At 49.2% G+C, this 16,671-nt stretch overlaps 1 protein-coding gene across 1 annotated transcript in view; it reads right to left on the reverse strand.

Annotated features, from left to right (window-relative positions):
* Positions 1-143: 143 nt before the first annotated feature.
* Positions 144-16,671, reverse strand: part of CSPG4 (chondroitin sulfate proteoglycan 4) — a 93,255-nt gene continuing 76,727 nt past the window's right edge. The window contains 8 exon segments of the mRNA XM_043985858.1: positions 144-1,824; positions 1,884-3,120; positions 3,123-3,214; positions 3,217-3,401; positions 4,840-5,039; positions 10,695-10,861; positions 11,662-11,796; positions 12,771-12,969. Coding sequence (XP_043841793.1) covers positions 1,472-1,824; positions 1,884-3,120; positions 3,123-3,214; positions 3,217-3,401; positions 4,840-5,039; positions 10,695-10,861; positions 11,662-11,796; positions 12,771-12,969 — 2,568 coding nt within the window. The 3' untranslated portion in view covers positions 144-1,471.

Consider the following 16,671-nt stretch of genomic DNA (forward strand, 5'->3'; position numbering starts at 1 on the left):
GGATAAAGTGAGGAAGTTGGCCTTCCAATGCTAAGTCTGTGATTCTCTGATGCCTGTGCCCGGCCCAATGACCCTCTGGTAAAGGAGCCCAACATGGAGCAACGCATCCCTGTCACCTCCCCCACCCGCTTCCCATCCCAGAAATAAAGGCAGCTTGGACACGGAGACGTTGAGAACCAACCAAAGCACCATTTATAGAGGTCCCGGAGAATGCCCACACAATCCCAAGGAACACTACCTTCTCCAACAGGGGGGAGTGCCGAGGGACCAAGCCAGTCATGGCTGGTTGCCGGCTTAGCATCCCTGGGTCTCTCCTGGACTTGGTCCTTGGTCTTCTTGCAGAATGAGGTCTTCCTGATGGCATCTTCCCAGGATTCCAGTGCCAGAGGTGGCACCCGGTCCATTGTCTGACTCAGCTGCTCTGTGACCCCTGAGAGCCGGCCGGTCAACCCCCTTCTGTCATGACCTGGACCCCAGAGCTGGGATCCTGGTGCTTTGCTCCCCAGGTTGTTTGCAAGCTCCCAACCTGGTCCGCTTTAGCAATGTGTTAAATAGATTTTTGTGCAATATCCCTTAAATAAATGTGGATGCCCTCCCCCAGGGAACTCCCCTAAACCCTGAATATATTACCTTACTGACTGGGTGGCCACTAGTGGATAGGAGCCATCATCTCTCCTCTCTCCCCCTATCCCCACTGGCCCCTCTATGAGGGGGAAGACCTTGGCTCCTGGCTGCCACCATTCTTGGGTCCTGAGGGGAAGCCCCTTCCCAGAAACTCAAAGCAGTCAGATTGGGAAGGTGGTTTCCCCCATTGTAGAGTAAGGGAGGGTCTGTATTGGGGGGAGTGGAATCTTGAGGTGTGGACTCCTGAAGAACCCCATCTCTAGCCAATCTCCACTATTGTCCAGGTTCTCTAGAAGGGGAGAGCCTTCTCTCTTTGCCCTTCCCTTGACTCGGGGGACATGACTTACCCAAGGTCATGTCAGGAACGGGAGGTGGGATTTGATGGACCCACAAGTCCCTCTTCCCACTGGTCTCCCCATACGGCCATCCTGCCTCATAAATATTCAAATTGGGGCCCCCCACAGAGGGTCAGCTTCATTTCCTTAGTTCAATTTTCCATCCCTGCCCCCACTTTCTCTTCCTAGTACTAACCCTCCTGAGTTCTGTAGGCATGGTGGTGTGGGGGAGGGGAAGATCCTTGATCCTCGTTCCTGACCCTTCTGGGTCTTTGTTCCACCTCTAGGCCTCCCCTCTCTCTCCCACAAGTTATTGGGTTTCTCTTTCTCATCCGATAGGATGGTGATGGGGTTGGTCACCTTGGTCACCCTGAGAAACCCATTGAGAGGAAGGAATGAGAAGGGCTAGAAGGGCTAGAAGGAAGTAAGGAAAATGGAAGTGGGAGGTAGAAGTGGGACCCCAAGAAGGGGAGAGAAGTGTCCGTCAGAGCTGCTCCTGGCAGGCCAGGGACTCAGACCCAGTACTGGCCATTCTTTAGGGCAGGGTTGGGTGTCCGGCAGAACTGCAGCAGCTCTGGGTCCTGCTGGCCCCTGGCCTCGGGCCCCTTGCCGGGCACCGACGTCAGCGGGATGGTCTGGCCGGGGTCGGTCTTGCGGAAGGTCTCGGCGTCACTGGCCAGGCCATTGCGAGGCTTGGCCGACAGACCCTGGACGTTGTGCTTCCCCGTCTTGTTGCGCTTGCGGAGGTAGAAGAGCAGGGGCAGGATGAGGGCCAGCAGGAGCAGGATGAGGCAGATGGGGATAATAATGCTAAACATGTTATCTTCGATGAAGCGGAGGAAGGTGCCGCCTTCTGCGGGCGCAGCGCTGGTGGGCGTGGCCTGGCCCTGCCCACTCGTTGGGGGCCACGTCTGCCTCCCTGATGTTGGGGGGTGGGTCTCTCAGGCCCCTTGGGCCCTGTCACCGTCCGAGAGGAGCTGTCCTCTCCCCGAGAGCCCCGCTTGGTTTCGGAGGATCCGGGAGAGATGAGGAGAGTTACAGCGTAGGGCCGAGATGCGTTGTAAGGCTCGGACACATAGTCAAGAGAAGCCACAGCCGGAGGCACGCCCCTGGCCCAGAGTTCAAAGGTGATGCTATCGTGCAGCGTTGGGGACTCCCTACCCTCTGGCTTGCTCAGCTCCAGCCCGATCAGCCCCTCCTGGAGGTCCTCCTGGGTGAAGAGCTCCACCCGTTGGGCCTGAGGCTCTCGGTCCCCATCTCGGGGGAACTGCACTATTTGTCCTCTCCGTGGTCCCTGGAGGATGCGGAAGCGGGGCACACTCTGCGTCTGGTTGGCCAGCTCCCCAGCATCCAGGATGCCTGTGTCCAGACGAAGGGTGGTGCCCTGGGGCCAGGGTTCACCAGCCTGCGTCCGTACTAATGCCCGGACGGTCACGTTCACTGTCGCTGACGCATTGGCGCCACGGGCAAGTGAGAGGAGGTGGAATTGATCAGAGGCCGAGGTGAAATTGGTGAAGGAAAAGGCCACTTCTCCTTGCTCCACTTGCTTCTGGCTAAAGCTTGTTTTGGGCTGCCCATTGACCAGCAGACGTCCATGTTGGGGCATGCGGGTGATGGAATAGGTGGCGTCTGGCTCTTCTTGGTCTGATATCACAAACAGGTGCTGCTGGGTCAGTGGGGCCCAGTTCAGGCCCTGGGGTATCTCTAGTGGTGACCGGGTCCGTACCTCAATGGAGGACGGCAGGACATCCACAGACAAGGAGGTGTCCACAGGAGGACTGGCCCCATCAGAGATACTCAGCTGGAAGATGCCCAGGGTGCTGCTGCCGTTGGCTGTGAAGATCAGTCTCCCAGCATCCACGTCAGCCTGGGTGAACCGAGTCACAGGGGAAGGCTGACTGCCCATTAGCAGGAGGTAGCCATTGTGGGGCGCCCTCCTCACTTGGTATTCAATCTCTTCAGGAGAAGAATCTGGATCCACAGCGCTTAGCTGAGCCCGAGAGAGTGGGGCATGTGTACCCCGAAGGATCTGCAGGGGCCTGGAAGCTTGGGGCTGGGGCGGTTTCTCGTTGACATCCCGCACAGTGATTTGAAAAGTCTCAGAGATCACTGGCCCACGCTCTGCTGTGGAGGGCTCAGCAGAGTCTTGCTGCCCAGCCTGGGATGGAGGCTTGGAAATGGAAGACCATCTCTTTGGGTTCCGGAGCCTTGTGGGATGTAGGCCAATTGCCCCCTTGCCAGGTCAGACTGCAGGAGTATGGCTGGGCAGCATCCAGGTGGATGGCTGCCCACCCACAAATTCCCATGGCTGGCAACTCTGTCACTAAAAGACTATGTTGTGGAGGGGCCCGATCCTGCGGTGGGATGCTGGCCAGGAGGTTGGAGGCATCCAGGGATGCCCTGGTGATCTCTCCCCTCTGACCCTCGAGGGACCCAGGAGACCTGAAAAAAAAAAAAGAAGAGAAGAAGAAGAAAACCAGAATAAGTCAGTGTTGCTCTGAATCTCGGGAGGGGGGAGCAGGAGAAGAGGTGGAAGACGAAGGCCTGAAGGAAGGAGTAAGTGTGTCCCACATATAGGATGAATGAGTGAAGGAATTCATTCATTCATTCACACAGGGGATGGTAAACTGAAGATTTCAAGCTTATTTCAAGTCTTTCCTGATTCCCTCAGCTGTTATCACCCCCCCCCCCAACACACTTAATTATCTTGTATGTATTTAGTATATTTCCTTTACATACTTATTGACTATTGACAGACTTGTTTCTCCCCAGGACAGGGAATGCTCCATTTTTGCTTTGGAATCCCAAGACTTAGCACATGGTGAGTGACAGCCTTATTGTCACTGGGCTAAATAACTTATTGTTTGAAGGGCAGTCCCTGTCTGTGTCACTACTTGGAGGGTTAGGGACTGTGTTTCCCCTAACAGACTAGGGGCTACCTAATCATGGAAAAGTGATTGGATCTCCCCACTGCACCATGGCTCTCATGCCAGGGGTTCCCTAAGGATCCCCATCTTTTGTGAGTCCTCCTCTTTTAAGTTTACTCAAGGGTAGTGTCCATCAGGTCGAGAGCTCCCGGAGAGTAGGGTGGGGTCTTTCCTAACCCATTGCCTTTTCTCTTTCCCAGTGGGCTCAGAACACGGGGTATTCCATGAGTCTTTCTTGTTTCTTTGGTTTTTGGTTTTGGTGAGGCAATGGGGGTTAAGTGACTTGCCCAGGGTCACACAGCTAGTAAGTGTCAAATGTCTGAGCTCAGATTTGAACTCAGGTCCTCCTGAATCCAGGGCCAGTGCTCTATCCACTGTGTCACCTAGCTGCCCCTCCATGAGTCTTTTTGATGGGCTAGAAGTTGGTGACTTCTACTTAGTTGGCATTGGAGCAGAGCTTTCCGTACTAGGTATTGGGACTATAAATTTGAATGAGAGGAGAGAGGGAAGCTTCTGGTAGTCACAGGATTTCTTTTTTTTTTTTTCCTGGGAAATGGGGGTTAAGTGACTTGCCCAGGGTCACACAGCTAGTAAGTGTCATGTGTCTGAGGCTGGATTCAAACTCAGGTCCTCCTGAATCCAGGGTTGGTGCTTTATCCACTGCTCCACCTAGATGCCCCCAGCCACAGGATTTCTAGCCTTGCTTCTGCCTACAGGGACCCTGGGACAGAGAACAAGAATGCAGGGAGCATCATGGGGCAGTGGTTGGTCCCCACTTATCCCCAACTTAGCTTCACATCGGACTGCTCAATAGCTCCTCTGCTTGAAGCTTCTCCTAGGTTCTTTGACTTTCCAAGGTTTTGGGAGGAGCCATTGGCTTCCCACAAAGTAATATGCCGTCTTCCCTGAGGTTTCCCCACCTTACCCAACCTGGCATCACCTCCCCCCAAAACCACAAATAGTTTTCACCTTCATTCTTCCAGAGGCGACTAGAACGCTGGGAACAGGAGACCTCAAAGGACACGGCAATGGAAAGGCTGATGGCAACGTCTCGGGCAGGGGGTGAGGATACCCGGAGGCCCAGAGTGTCCTGGGCCAGCCAGAAGGGTTCTGAAGGCATCTCATGTTCATAAAGTATCTCCCCGGCATCCACCTAGAAGAGGAGAGGAATCATCTGGGATCTGTGGTTGGCAGGGAGTGAGGTTTCTGAGGTTGGAAGGAAGTGGGCACCCCCTCCAACTGGGAAATTAAGAGGTTGGGGCTGCTGTGTTCCCCCACCAGACCAGAGACTTCCAAAGTTGGGATGGTTTTCCCCTCAGAAGCCAAGGTATGTGTCAAATCTTGGGCTAAGAATGAGAGTTTTCCAGAGTAAGGATGTCTTTTTTTGTTCCTTCTACCCCTCCAATGCCCAGAACAGAGATCTGTAATAAGTAACATAATTGACTTTTCGATGTAAACGAGCCTGTCAGATCCTTCTAGAAGGGTTTGGTGGAGAGAAGGGAAGCTTAGGGCTTGTGATGCTGTCCAGAGAAGGCAGGACCAGGGAGGAGAATCTGAGGAGCCTGGGAGGGGCTAGGATAGCGAACTACACCAATGTTAACATTCTAATCTTATACTACCTCTGTGCCAAGCACGGAGTAAATGCTTGTTGACTGATTAACTGTTTAGCTCCTAGCATGTCTAGGACTAGGTGATAAGGTTCACTTCCTTGGTCAGATACATTTGGAGTATTGTGGACACACTAGATTTTAGGAATGACGTTGACAAATGGGAGCCCATAGGGAGAAAGGCAACACAACCAAGATGGTGCAAGGACTAGAGACCATGGCATACAAGGCACTAGGGAAGAGATGAGTTGGGGGTGAGTAAGGTGAGATCGTGATGGAGTGGTGATTGTTACAGAAGCACGGCACTCCTTGTTTATAAATATATCATGAAATAATATTTTTCTCTGGTCTACAAAGCCCTTTCTCGACTTCTGGGGTTTGTGGGGAGAAAACCCTTTGGAAAGGAAGGGGATAGCTTGAGGACAAAAAGGTTGTTCATAAGGAAATTGGTTAAAGGGGGGTAACCCTAATTTAGAACAAAGAATAACTGACTTAATATTGTCTTCACCCTGTGAAGATTGGCTATTGACCCATCCAAAGGCTATCTCTTGTTCTTTATCCCTAGAAGGAATTCCCCTAAGATCCACCCCTAGGAAGTGCCTTCTATTCCCTTGGAAGGGAAGGGCCCTCTTCTATTCCAAAGATATTGCCCTTTGGGAGGAGTTCTATTGATTCCTTAAGGGGAGTGGTCCAGAAAGGAATGGTGTGGTGACACATTAACTCAACTGCTCTGTTAGCCCAAACTATTTTTATACGTTGTGATTTTCTTCTTCAAGATTCTTATGTTACCTAAAATTTTCTTGGAATGGAGATATACTGGAGGGCATGGGAGATCCATTTTGGACATTGATCTAAGCCAGGAATGGCTTGGATATTAGATTAATATTAAATTTAATAAAATTGTTTCTGGTGTATTTGTGCCTGAAATTCATATGGAGTATGAAGATTTTTAGTCTTTGACGTTTATGTCTCTAATATTTGAAAGTCCGTCATGTGAAAGAAGGAATGAATAGTTTTGTTCTGCTTGATCCCAGAGAGAGGAACAAGGCATGATGGGTAGAAAGATGTCAAAAGATTGATTTTAGTTTCAATATAAGGTGGATACCCTTAATTATTATTTAAAAGCTATCCACTTTGGTGGACATTCTCCATCACTAGAGGGCTGGCTTTTCCACCGAGGTCAGGCTGGTCACTTGTTGGAAACATTGTAGAGGGCGGTTCTGTTCAGGAAGGGGTAGATGACATCAGAGAAGTTCCTACTGGGGAGAGTCTATGATTACAGACTGTGTCTTTCCTTGTAAATAAATACCCCGGGGCTCAGAGCTGTTGGTATTGTTGGAGGAGAAGTTATTTGGGTGGCCTCTAGGGAAGGTGGGAATTATGCCGCTAAAATTCCTTTTCCTATCATGGTCTCACGTTAGGAACCCTGGGGAAATCTTCCATTTCTCAGGTGACAAAATTGACAACAATGGTTGCCAAGGCAGCTCTGCTGAAAATTTCATGAGGAGGAGAAGCAAGAGATGTGGTTGGTGACCCTGGAGACTTGGAAAAGATCTAATAAAATAAATAAACGAGAAGGAAGCTGGGCCTGTTTGGGCTGGAGAAGAGAGGACTATGGGGGTGTGGGGAGGAGGGATAGCTGTCTTCAAGTATTAGAAGGGTCAGCAAGTAGAAGAGGGAGAGAGGGAGGGAATAAGCATTTTAAAAGCACCTACTGTGTGCCAAGCACTTTTGAACAAATATCTTATTTGGAAGAGGGATCAGACTTATTCTATTTGACTCCGGACTGCAGAGGCAGAAACAAGAGCAATTAGTCTAATTCCTCTTCCAAATGAGACAATATTTGTAACTGCTCTTGATTGAAAACTTGCCAGCAATGAGAACTATCTGAAAAGGGGAATGTGTCTTCCCTGTGTCGATTATTTTTATTTACCCTGTATCTAGTTTGCTTTGTATATATTTGTTTGCAAGTTGTCTCCCCCCATTAGATTCGAAACTTCTTGAGGCCAGGGACTGTTTGTTTTGCCACTGTTTGTATCTTTGGCACTTAACACAGTGCCTGGCATATAGTAGGCATTTAATAAATGTTTATTTATTGATTGACTGAATGCACTGCCTTTGGGGGTGGCTCTTCCAATTCAGTTCCATTTAATAAACACTTACTAGGTGCCTACCACATACAAGGTCTTATACTGATATTACAAAAACTGTCCCTGTCCTCAGGGAGTTTGCAATTAAACCGGTGAGGAAATAATACGGAAATGAGTTTAATTCAAGGTAGGGTGTGATTTGGAGCAAAGGAGAGATTCAAAGTGGTCTAGGAAAATTTGAGGAGACAAAGATAATTTTTAGTTTGGGGAAGAGTTCCAGGTAGAGGATGAACAAAGGCTTACTGGAGGAGGAGGCACCTGAGTCAAGCCTTAAAGGGGGAAGGGAAGGAGGGAGGGAAGAAGGAAGGAAAGAAGGAAAGAAGGGAGGAACCTACTCTGTTCCTGACACTATGCTGAGCACGTTTACAATTATTATCTCATTTGATCCTCACAACAAGCCTGGATTATCCTCATCTTGTAGATGAGGAAACTGAGGCAAAGAGAGATTAAACAATTAGACGAGCTTCTTTGAGCTAGTAAGGGTCTGAGGATGGATTTGAACTCAAGTTTCTATGGCTCCAGGTCCAAAACTCTATCCACTGCACCACCTGCTGCCTCCCCCATAATAATCTGTTTGGCAAGTGGTTTCATTTACCATCACAGACTCTCATTAAGAGATAATGAATATGAATGTCACAAAAACGTGTGAATTGGGTTTTTAATAGTGAATACTCTCCTGATTATTCTTCATCTGAGAACAGAATCCTAATTGGTGAATTTACTAAGAGTTTTCCCCCATTTTAAAAGACAATAAGTAGCCTCTCCCAGAGTCCTCTAGAGGGTGACGTTCCAGATCTCTTACTTGTATTAAGCAGGTGTTATGCAAATGGTAAGAACACTGCTTCTAGCCATACATAGAAGTGTGTGCCTCTACTTTCACATCTATAAGATAGGGGCAATCATTTCTTCACTACTTACCTCATAGGGTTTTTTGTTAGGGAAACTGCTCTGTCAGTGTTAAAGTTCCAAAATTCAAGTTACAATGAGCTTGATGGACTTTCTGGTAATGTTGAAACTTTTTTTTTTTTTTTGGTGAGGCAGTTGGGGTTAAGTGACTTGCCCAGGGTCACACAGCTAGTAAGTCTCAAATGTTTGAGGCCGGATTTGAACTCAGGTCCTCCTGAGTCCAGGGATGGTGCTTTATCCACTGTGCCATCTAGCTGCCCCAATGTTGAGACTTTTGAACAAATCATTGAGTAGATTTGGGGTTGTGCTGACCTTCAACAGGTGGTGTTGTAGTGGCTAGAACACTTGAGCCTTTAACACAAACTGTGTGACACCGGGCAAGTCGATTAACTTCTGCCTCAATTTCCCCGAATGTAAAATGGGAATAATAATAGTACTTACCTCCCAGGGTTGTGGTGAAGATCAAATGAGATAATATTGGGGGTGGGGGGAGAACGCTATTGAAATGTTAATTCCACCTTCTTTTTAAAAAAACCAATGGTGTGTTTCATTAATGGTTGACTGCCAGCCAGTCTATCCTCAGTAAGCATTGCTATTAATTAGGAGTGCATTAGCTCAGCCTGAATAGTTCTGAGCCTGGCAAAATAATAGATTGGGCTTGCATTAACTCTCATTCCCAAGGATAATTACGGTTTTAAAAAAATGTAAATAGCCTTTGATGGGTCTCTAGTCATAGTAGCTAAATAAAGGAATGATTAGCTTTTGAAGGGAAGCAAGGGGGAAGGGATTGATAAGAAGAGTTCACCCAGATAGCCTGGAGAGGAGAGGGTTTGTCTTCCTCTTCCAGAGGAAGTTGTAGAGGGGTCCACTCATTGCCTTGAGAGGATATGGGGAGGTTTCTGGAGGCATGGATGGTAACTCGTCAGCATATCTCTTTAGGTCCCGTCTTTTGGGAGGGAGCGATCAGCTTTCCCAACCATTCCACCATCAGCCCACCTGAGCCACAGAGATGGCATCCATGGGAGCCGTGGTGGCATAGCTAGATTTCTCTGACCTTTGATGACACCTGTCTTGTGACATTCTTCCTTGAGCATAGACCTGCCCTATGACATCTACCCTAAGTCCAGGTCTGACCACATCACTGCTATGTAACAATCCTTAGACTCCGGGGACCTGGACCCAGCCGTGGAAAGAGATTGGTGGAGGCCTTCAGGCTATGGTCAGAGGAAACCATGTGGTTCAGGGTATGAGTGTTCCTGAACCCCAGATTGTTGGGGGAGGAACTAAGGATGACACCGAGGCTGAGAGGCAGAATGGGTGAATTGAGAATTCCTGGATAGAGGGGTGTGTGGTTGGCAGGGAAACAGCTCAGAGGCATTACTGTCCCAGAATGCGCCTTTCTGTGGGAAGATGGAGAATTCCTGGTCAGCGCCAGTCTCCCAGTTCTCTTGTTGGCTACCCCAAGTTTGGGAGTTCCTGGACTCAGTCTTCTAGAGTGAAAGGGAGAGTTTGGGGGCAGCGCCAGTCTCCTGAAGAGAAAAGAGGCTCATATATGGGGTTGCCCGAGCTAGAGGAATGGTAGGAAATGATGATAGAGAAAAGTTAAAGATCTGGAGGGTGAACTCTGCTATTATAGCCGGGCAAGCTCTATTTTGATGGTTTTGTACATGTTTTTCAGTGGTTTTCAGTTGTGTCTGAGTCTTCATGACCTCATTTGGGATTTTCTTGGTAGAGATATTGGAGTGGTTTTCCATTTCCTTCTCCAGCTCTTTTTACAGATGAGGAAAATAGAGGCAAAGGTGAAGTGACTTGCCCAGGGTCACACGTCTAGTGCCTGAAGCCAGATTTGAACTCACAAAGATATCTTTCTGACTCCAGACCAGGCACTCTATCCATTTCACCACCTAATTGCCCCATTTTGCACATAGTAGGTGCTTACTAAATGGTTGTTGGGTGAAGGAGTGGGTGTTCTGTGGGCTGTGCAGACTTGCTGATGTAGTCAGTTATGTCTCAACATACATACTTGCAGAGGTGACAGACTTGAGACTCTTCTCTATTGGATTTCTGGGCCTGGACAAAGACAAAATCTCTGGCGTTAAGGGTTTGGGGGATGGGGATGAGCTCAGGAGTGGACTCTCTGCTTACCTCTGCCTGTGTGAAGTTCTTCAGGGCATCCCCACTGATCCCCAGCCGAGAATGGGCCAGCCGCCCTAGCCGAGGGCCCCGTTCCACCAGGTAAAACAGGTGCTGGGGGTTTGTATCTTCATTGGTGGTCACTTTCAGGTTTTGATTGGTAATGGTCTGGAAGGCGCCTGTGAGAAGGCAAGTTGAGAGCCCATTAGCTTGTGGGCAGTCATAGGATCATGGATTTAGGGCAGAAAGAAAGGGAACTTAGAAGTCATCTGGTCCAACCGCCTCATTTTACAGATAACAGAACTGAGTCACAGAGAAAAGTATCTTGCCTAAGGACAGTCAGAAAGGTAGTAAGTGACAGAGCTGAGATGTAAACCAAGATGCTCAGTGCTTTCAGTCCTGTCCAACTCTTCATGACTCTATTTAGGGTTCTCTTGGCAAAGATACTGGAGTGGTTTGCCATTTCCTTCTCCAACTCATTTTATAGATGAGGAAACTGAGGTAAATAGGGTTAAGTGACTTGCCCAGGGTCACACAATTAGTAAGTGTTTGAGGCCAGATTTGAACTCAGGAAGATGAGTCTTCCTGATTCTAAGCCCAGTCCTTTATCTGCTGTGCCACCCAGCTGCCCTCTGAACCTTGACCTTGAACCAAGGTGCGAGGTGGGGGGGGGAGGGACTCCCCGACTCTAAATGTAGTGGGATTCAATATTTTGCAGCCACAACCTGTCCGGGGACTGCTTGGTAGCGAGAAGCTAAAGGGCAGCCTGGGTTCTTGGGCAGGCTCAGCTGCTGCTGCTCTGAATCTGATTGGCTGAGGTCAAGGGGTTTCTTTGTTCTCAACTGTCAAGAAGAGTAAGCATAACCCTAATCTATCACTTTGTCAGGCTCAGCGGCACCATTCTGACAGGCGAATAGCCCCAGTAAAGACAACAGCTGGAGAGTAAATAAACAGACCATTAGTTTGCAGGCAGACTCACCTGGACAGATGGTCAGGGCTTGGTTGCTTTCCACGGTGATTTGTCGCAACTTTTGAGCCTTTACAGAGAAGAAGTGTCCAGGGGAGACATTATCTCCATCAGAGAGGTTGAAATGGAATCCACCATCCAGGGGCCCTGGAGAGTGACAGAAAGCGGTGCCATGAATATGGCTTTGACCTCTGCCTGTTCCCTAGAGATGGACCACTTTGGGGTTGGGGCACCCTGTGGTAGTGAGGGCTAGAGATGGGATAGATCCTTTTGGATGCAAGGTCGGAGTTGTAGGGGCGGAGGCTGGTGGTTTGGAGGGTGGGTGAAAGGAGTATTGGGCAGGGAGTCAGGTAGCCTGTGTTCTCGTTCAGACTTTGGTGGTTGGGCACGACACTTCGCTTTTCTGAGACTCCATTCCCTTAAGTAGAGATAACTGTCTTCACCTGCTCCAAGAAGATGGGGGTGGGGGGATGGCAGATAAGATTGGGAGAGGGCTGATCATTACACCACCCTGTTCATAACTCTCCCAACCCTTCAGCTCCCGAGTATGTGCTGAATTCCCTCATCCCAGTGTAGGTTCCTTGTCAGGGATAGCTGTGGACACCTGGAATCTCTGCTACTGGGGAGGCGGAGGCTGGTGGATTGATTGAGCTCAGGAGTTCTGAGCTGCAGTCGGGCTAAAGGTGATCAGGTGTCTACACTAAGTCTGGCACTAATATGGTGGGTCCACAGGAGTGGAGGCCACCAGGCTGCCTCGGGAGGGGCAAACTTGTTCAAGTCAGAAACAGAGCAGGTCAAAGCTTCTGTAACAATCAGATGTGGGACTGAGCCTAGACTCAGTGTACTTTCAGCCAGAACCAGAAAGGGAGACATTCTGAAAAGAAAGGAAGAAGAAAGGAAGGAAGGAAGGAAGGAGGGAGAGGGAGGGAGGGAGGAAGGAAGAAATAGAGAAAAAGGAAGGAAGAAAGAAGAAAAGGAATATAATCTCATTGAGGGCAGGGACTGTCTTGTTTGCTTTGATGTGCATCCCCAGTATATAAACAGTGCCTGGCACATAGTAAGTGCTTTTATAAGTGTCTGCATGTCCATCTGTCTGTCTGTCAGTCTGTATCTCCACTAACCTTCATGGACAAACTGAACAAGCCCATTATTGATCTGGGCCTGAGTGAACTGCTGGATCTCCGTCCTTGGTGACAACCTCAGTACCACCCTCCCGTTGGTTGGTGGCTCGATGGAGAAGATCAAATCTTCAGGTGCGGAGTCAGCATCCTCTCCTTTTAGGATATCAGGGGTGATCTGGGCTGTGGCTCCTTCCCACATCTGTAAGCACATCCCAACAATTAGCCCACCCCTAGTTAATAGACCTAGATCTTGCTAATAGGTGGCAGTCAATAGCCAAGATAGTGGTCTTCTTTGCTGGGAGGAAGGGTACAGGAATTGGGGCTTACCATCCTATATATGTGGGGATCAGGGCTGCCTTTTTTTCTTTTTGCGGGGCAATGAGGCTTAAGTGACTTGCCCAAGGTCACATAGCTAGTAAGTGTCAAGTGTCTGAGGTTGGATTTGAACTCAGGTCCTCCTGAATCCAGGGCCGATGCTTTATCCACTGTGCCACCTAGCTGTCCCTGGGCTGCCTTTTTTATATGGTCACTTACATCCCCTTCCCCATCCCTCCCCTAAACCTCTGGTGACTCCCCACTGATAAGATAATTGAGTCTAAATGCCTCAGCTCATCATTCAAAACCTTTCACGATCTGGCCCATGGCACAGTGGTAAGAATCATAGATTTGGCATTATTGGACTTGAGTTTGAATCCACTTACTACCTATATGGCCTTGGAGGAGCCAGTCATCTCCTCTGGGCCTCAGTTTCCCCATTTGTGAAATGAGGGGGTGAGGAATAAATTACCTTAAAGTACCTTCTAGCTTTGATGCAGCAGTCACACCACCTCTCCATTCTTACTTAACACCCTCAGCTTTCCAGCCAGGTCCAACTCTTCCCTGTGCTCTGTACACACCAGGCTCATTCTGCCTCTGTGCCTTTGCCAATGCTGCTTCCTGTTTAGAATGGCATCTCTTCCTCTCTCCCATCTGAGTTCTATCCATCTTCCAAGGTCCCAGGCTCACCTCCTCCAGGAAGCTTTCCCTGAATACTCAGCCCCAGACTGACTTTTCCCTCCTCTGATATATCATGTAGCATTTACCATTGCCCACAATACTCAAGACTTGATCAGTCTCTTCTGCATATAGATCTGCCTTATCTTTCCAAAGTATAGGTCTGCTCAAAACCCTTCAATGGCTCCCCATTGACTACTAGTAAGATTGAACCCACATAGCCTGACATTCAAGGCTCTCCTCAAACCTTATCTCATAGTACCACTCAACATTTATTAAGTGCCTACTATGTGCCGGTAGAGGATTAAAAAAAGAGGCAAAAAAGACAGTCCTATCCACACGTTCTGTGTGATACAGAGGAAAGAGCACTACTACACATTTAGAATCAAAAGAATGTATTCAAAGGCTGCCTCTGATGCTTACTGCCTGTACAATGCATTTGAACTCAGGTTTTCTCCACTTCAGGTCTGACACTCCAGCCCCTGTTGTAATTAGCTGCCTCCTTTAACATTTCCTGTCCACCTTCTCCCCAAAGCTAGGTGCTTCCCCCAGGAAATTACTTTGTATTTCCTTTGATTAGATTATATATCTCCTGACATGTGAAGATGCTGATGTAAGCTCCTTAGGTGTACAGACTGTTTAGCCTTTGTAGACTCATTACTTCCCTGGTGTCCAAGCACACAGCAGGTGCTTAATAAATGCCTATTGATTGATTTCAGAAGAAATGACTGGTTGTGTGATGATAGTAAAAGATCCTGGGAACTGGAAGCTTAAGGACATCCCAGAGATTGGTTTTTTTTTTTTTTTTTTAGTGAGGCAATTGGGGTTAAGTGACTTGCCCAGGGTCACACAGCTAGTAAGTGTTAAGTGTCTGAGGCCAGCTTTGAACTCAGGTCCTCCTGACTCCAGGGCCGGTGCTCTATCCACTGCGCCACCTAGCTGCCCCCCCCCCCAGAGATTGTTAAATCTAATTTTCTCATCTTTCAAATGAAAAAGTTACAGGCCTAAGCCAAGGTCACGTGCCTAGCAGAATAAGGTCCTTGGGATCTTCGAGTTCCTCAGATGTGGTGCTGGGTGTTGTAGGAAGTGGTTGTTAGAGTACATTCCAATCTGAAATTCTATGACTTAAAAAAAGACTTAGAGTTTAAAACGGCTATCTGAGGCAGAGAACTGACATATAGAATTATGGGGGTAATTGTAATATGTTCATATCTAAATTAAAAGAAAAGACGAAGGGAGTGAAGAATGGGAACTGACGCTCAGAGAGACGAAACTAGAGGGTGGGTATTGTGTGTGTGTATGTGTGTGAGTGAGTGTGCATGTGAGTGTGTGTATATGTGTATAAGTGTGTGTATGTACGTGAACATGACTGTATGTGTGTGAGCATGTGTGTACATGAGTGTGGATTATACGAATGTCTGAGTGAGTGTGTGTGTCTGTGTTTGTGTGTGTGAGTGAGAGGCCCTGGCTGTGACCACCCCACAGTGGTGGCCCACCCTGCTACCAGGTGACTCCAATACACACACCTAGGCAAGCTAAAAGGGAGAGGGCTCCCTGCCCCTGGCCCCCTCCCTGGCGCCACGCTGGGGCCCATCAGCCACCAGAGCTTCCCTAGGGAGCCATGGGGCTTCCCGCTCCAGATCCTTCATGTTACTGACACCTGTCCTCCAGGAGCTGGGTCTGTGTGTCTGCCCCCTCCAACTTGCCCCTCCCAACCCGGGAGTGGGGTTCCACAGAACCAGAGAAGGTCTTAGCCTGGGCAGAGCCTTGCTGAGGAACACGACCCCAGGAAGTTGAGGCTCAGGGGGGCCCCCGATGCCTGTCTCCCCCACCCCCTCCATCCCTCCTCTCCCTTCTGGTTGAGAGCTGAGCTCTCTCTCCCAGGAGCCAGAGCCTTTCAGTTCCCCGGGAGGACTCAGGCTTAAAATGGACACAACTATTGGCCAGGGAGCCCAGAGATGGGCTCACATGCTGGGATCAGAACTAGGCCCTTGGGGAGAGGAGAGAGGAGCAAGAGAGGAGGGTAATGAGCCCAGGCCCAGGGGCTAGTTGGGGGTGGAGGGAGTGGGTCTGGGAAGGGGCGCCAGGGAGCTAGGACAGTGCTCTGGAAGTGGGGGTGGGGTCCTGGGCCAATTCTGCTGATACTAGAGCTCTGCCCAGCCAGAAGTTCCCAAAGAGGAAGAGTGGAATGACCCTAGGCTGGGGAGCTAGCTAAGTCTCCACCTCTCTGTGATGGTCCCCTCCCTCTCTCTCAAAGAGCCAGCCTGCAGGGGGAGAGGCTGGGGCTCTGCCTCTCAAGGACGGGGCGGGTGGGAGGCCAAGAGCTCTGCATCAGGAAGCCCAACTGGCCTGAATCAAGCCATTGCCCTTGAGCCAGGTGGTCTAGGGAAGCCTATGGGCCCCTTCTCAGAATCAGACTTTTTAAATGATTGGAGAAAATGCTGAATTTCAGTTAAAGGCTAGTGAAAATGATGTCGTTTCCTTCCCATTCAAGTTCACAGACCCCTTTTAAGCAACGACTAACATTTATACAGCATCTCCTCCATGCGTGGCACTGGGCTGAGAGCTTTACAAGTATCTCATTTGATCCTCACAACAACCCTGGGAGGCAGGTGCTATTATCCCTATTAACCTGAGGCAGACAGAGGTTAAGTGATTTGCCCAGGGTCACCCAGCTATGCTCCATGGCCCCATTTGAACTCAGGTCTTCCTGACTCCAGGCCCCGTAATCTATCCACTGTGCCCCAGAATCATAGATCTGGAGTTGGAGGGGCTTAGAGGCAGCAAGTCCAACCCTTTTCTATTACAGATTAAGGAAACCTGAGGCACAGAGAGATTAAAGCGATTTGCACGGGGTCACACAGCTAATTGGTGTCTGAGCTGGGGTGTTGAGGCTAGGTCTTCCTGC

Source organism: Dromiciops gliroides, chromosome 2 (assembly GCF_019393635.1).
Source record: "Dromiciops gliroides isolate mDroGli1 chromosome 2, mDroGli1.pri, whole genome shotgun sequence".
In the NCBI taxonomy this organism is placed as follows: Eukaryota; Metazoa; Chordata; class Mammalia; order Microbiotheria; family Microbiotheriidae; genus Dromiciops; species Dromiciops gliroides.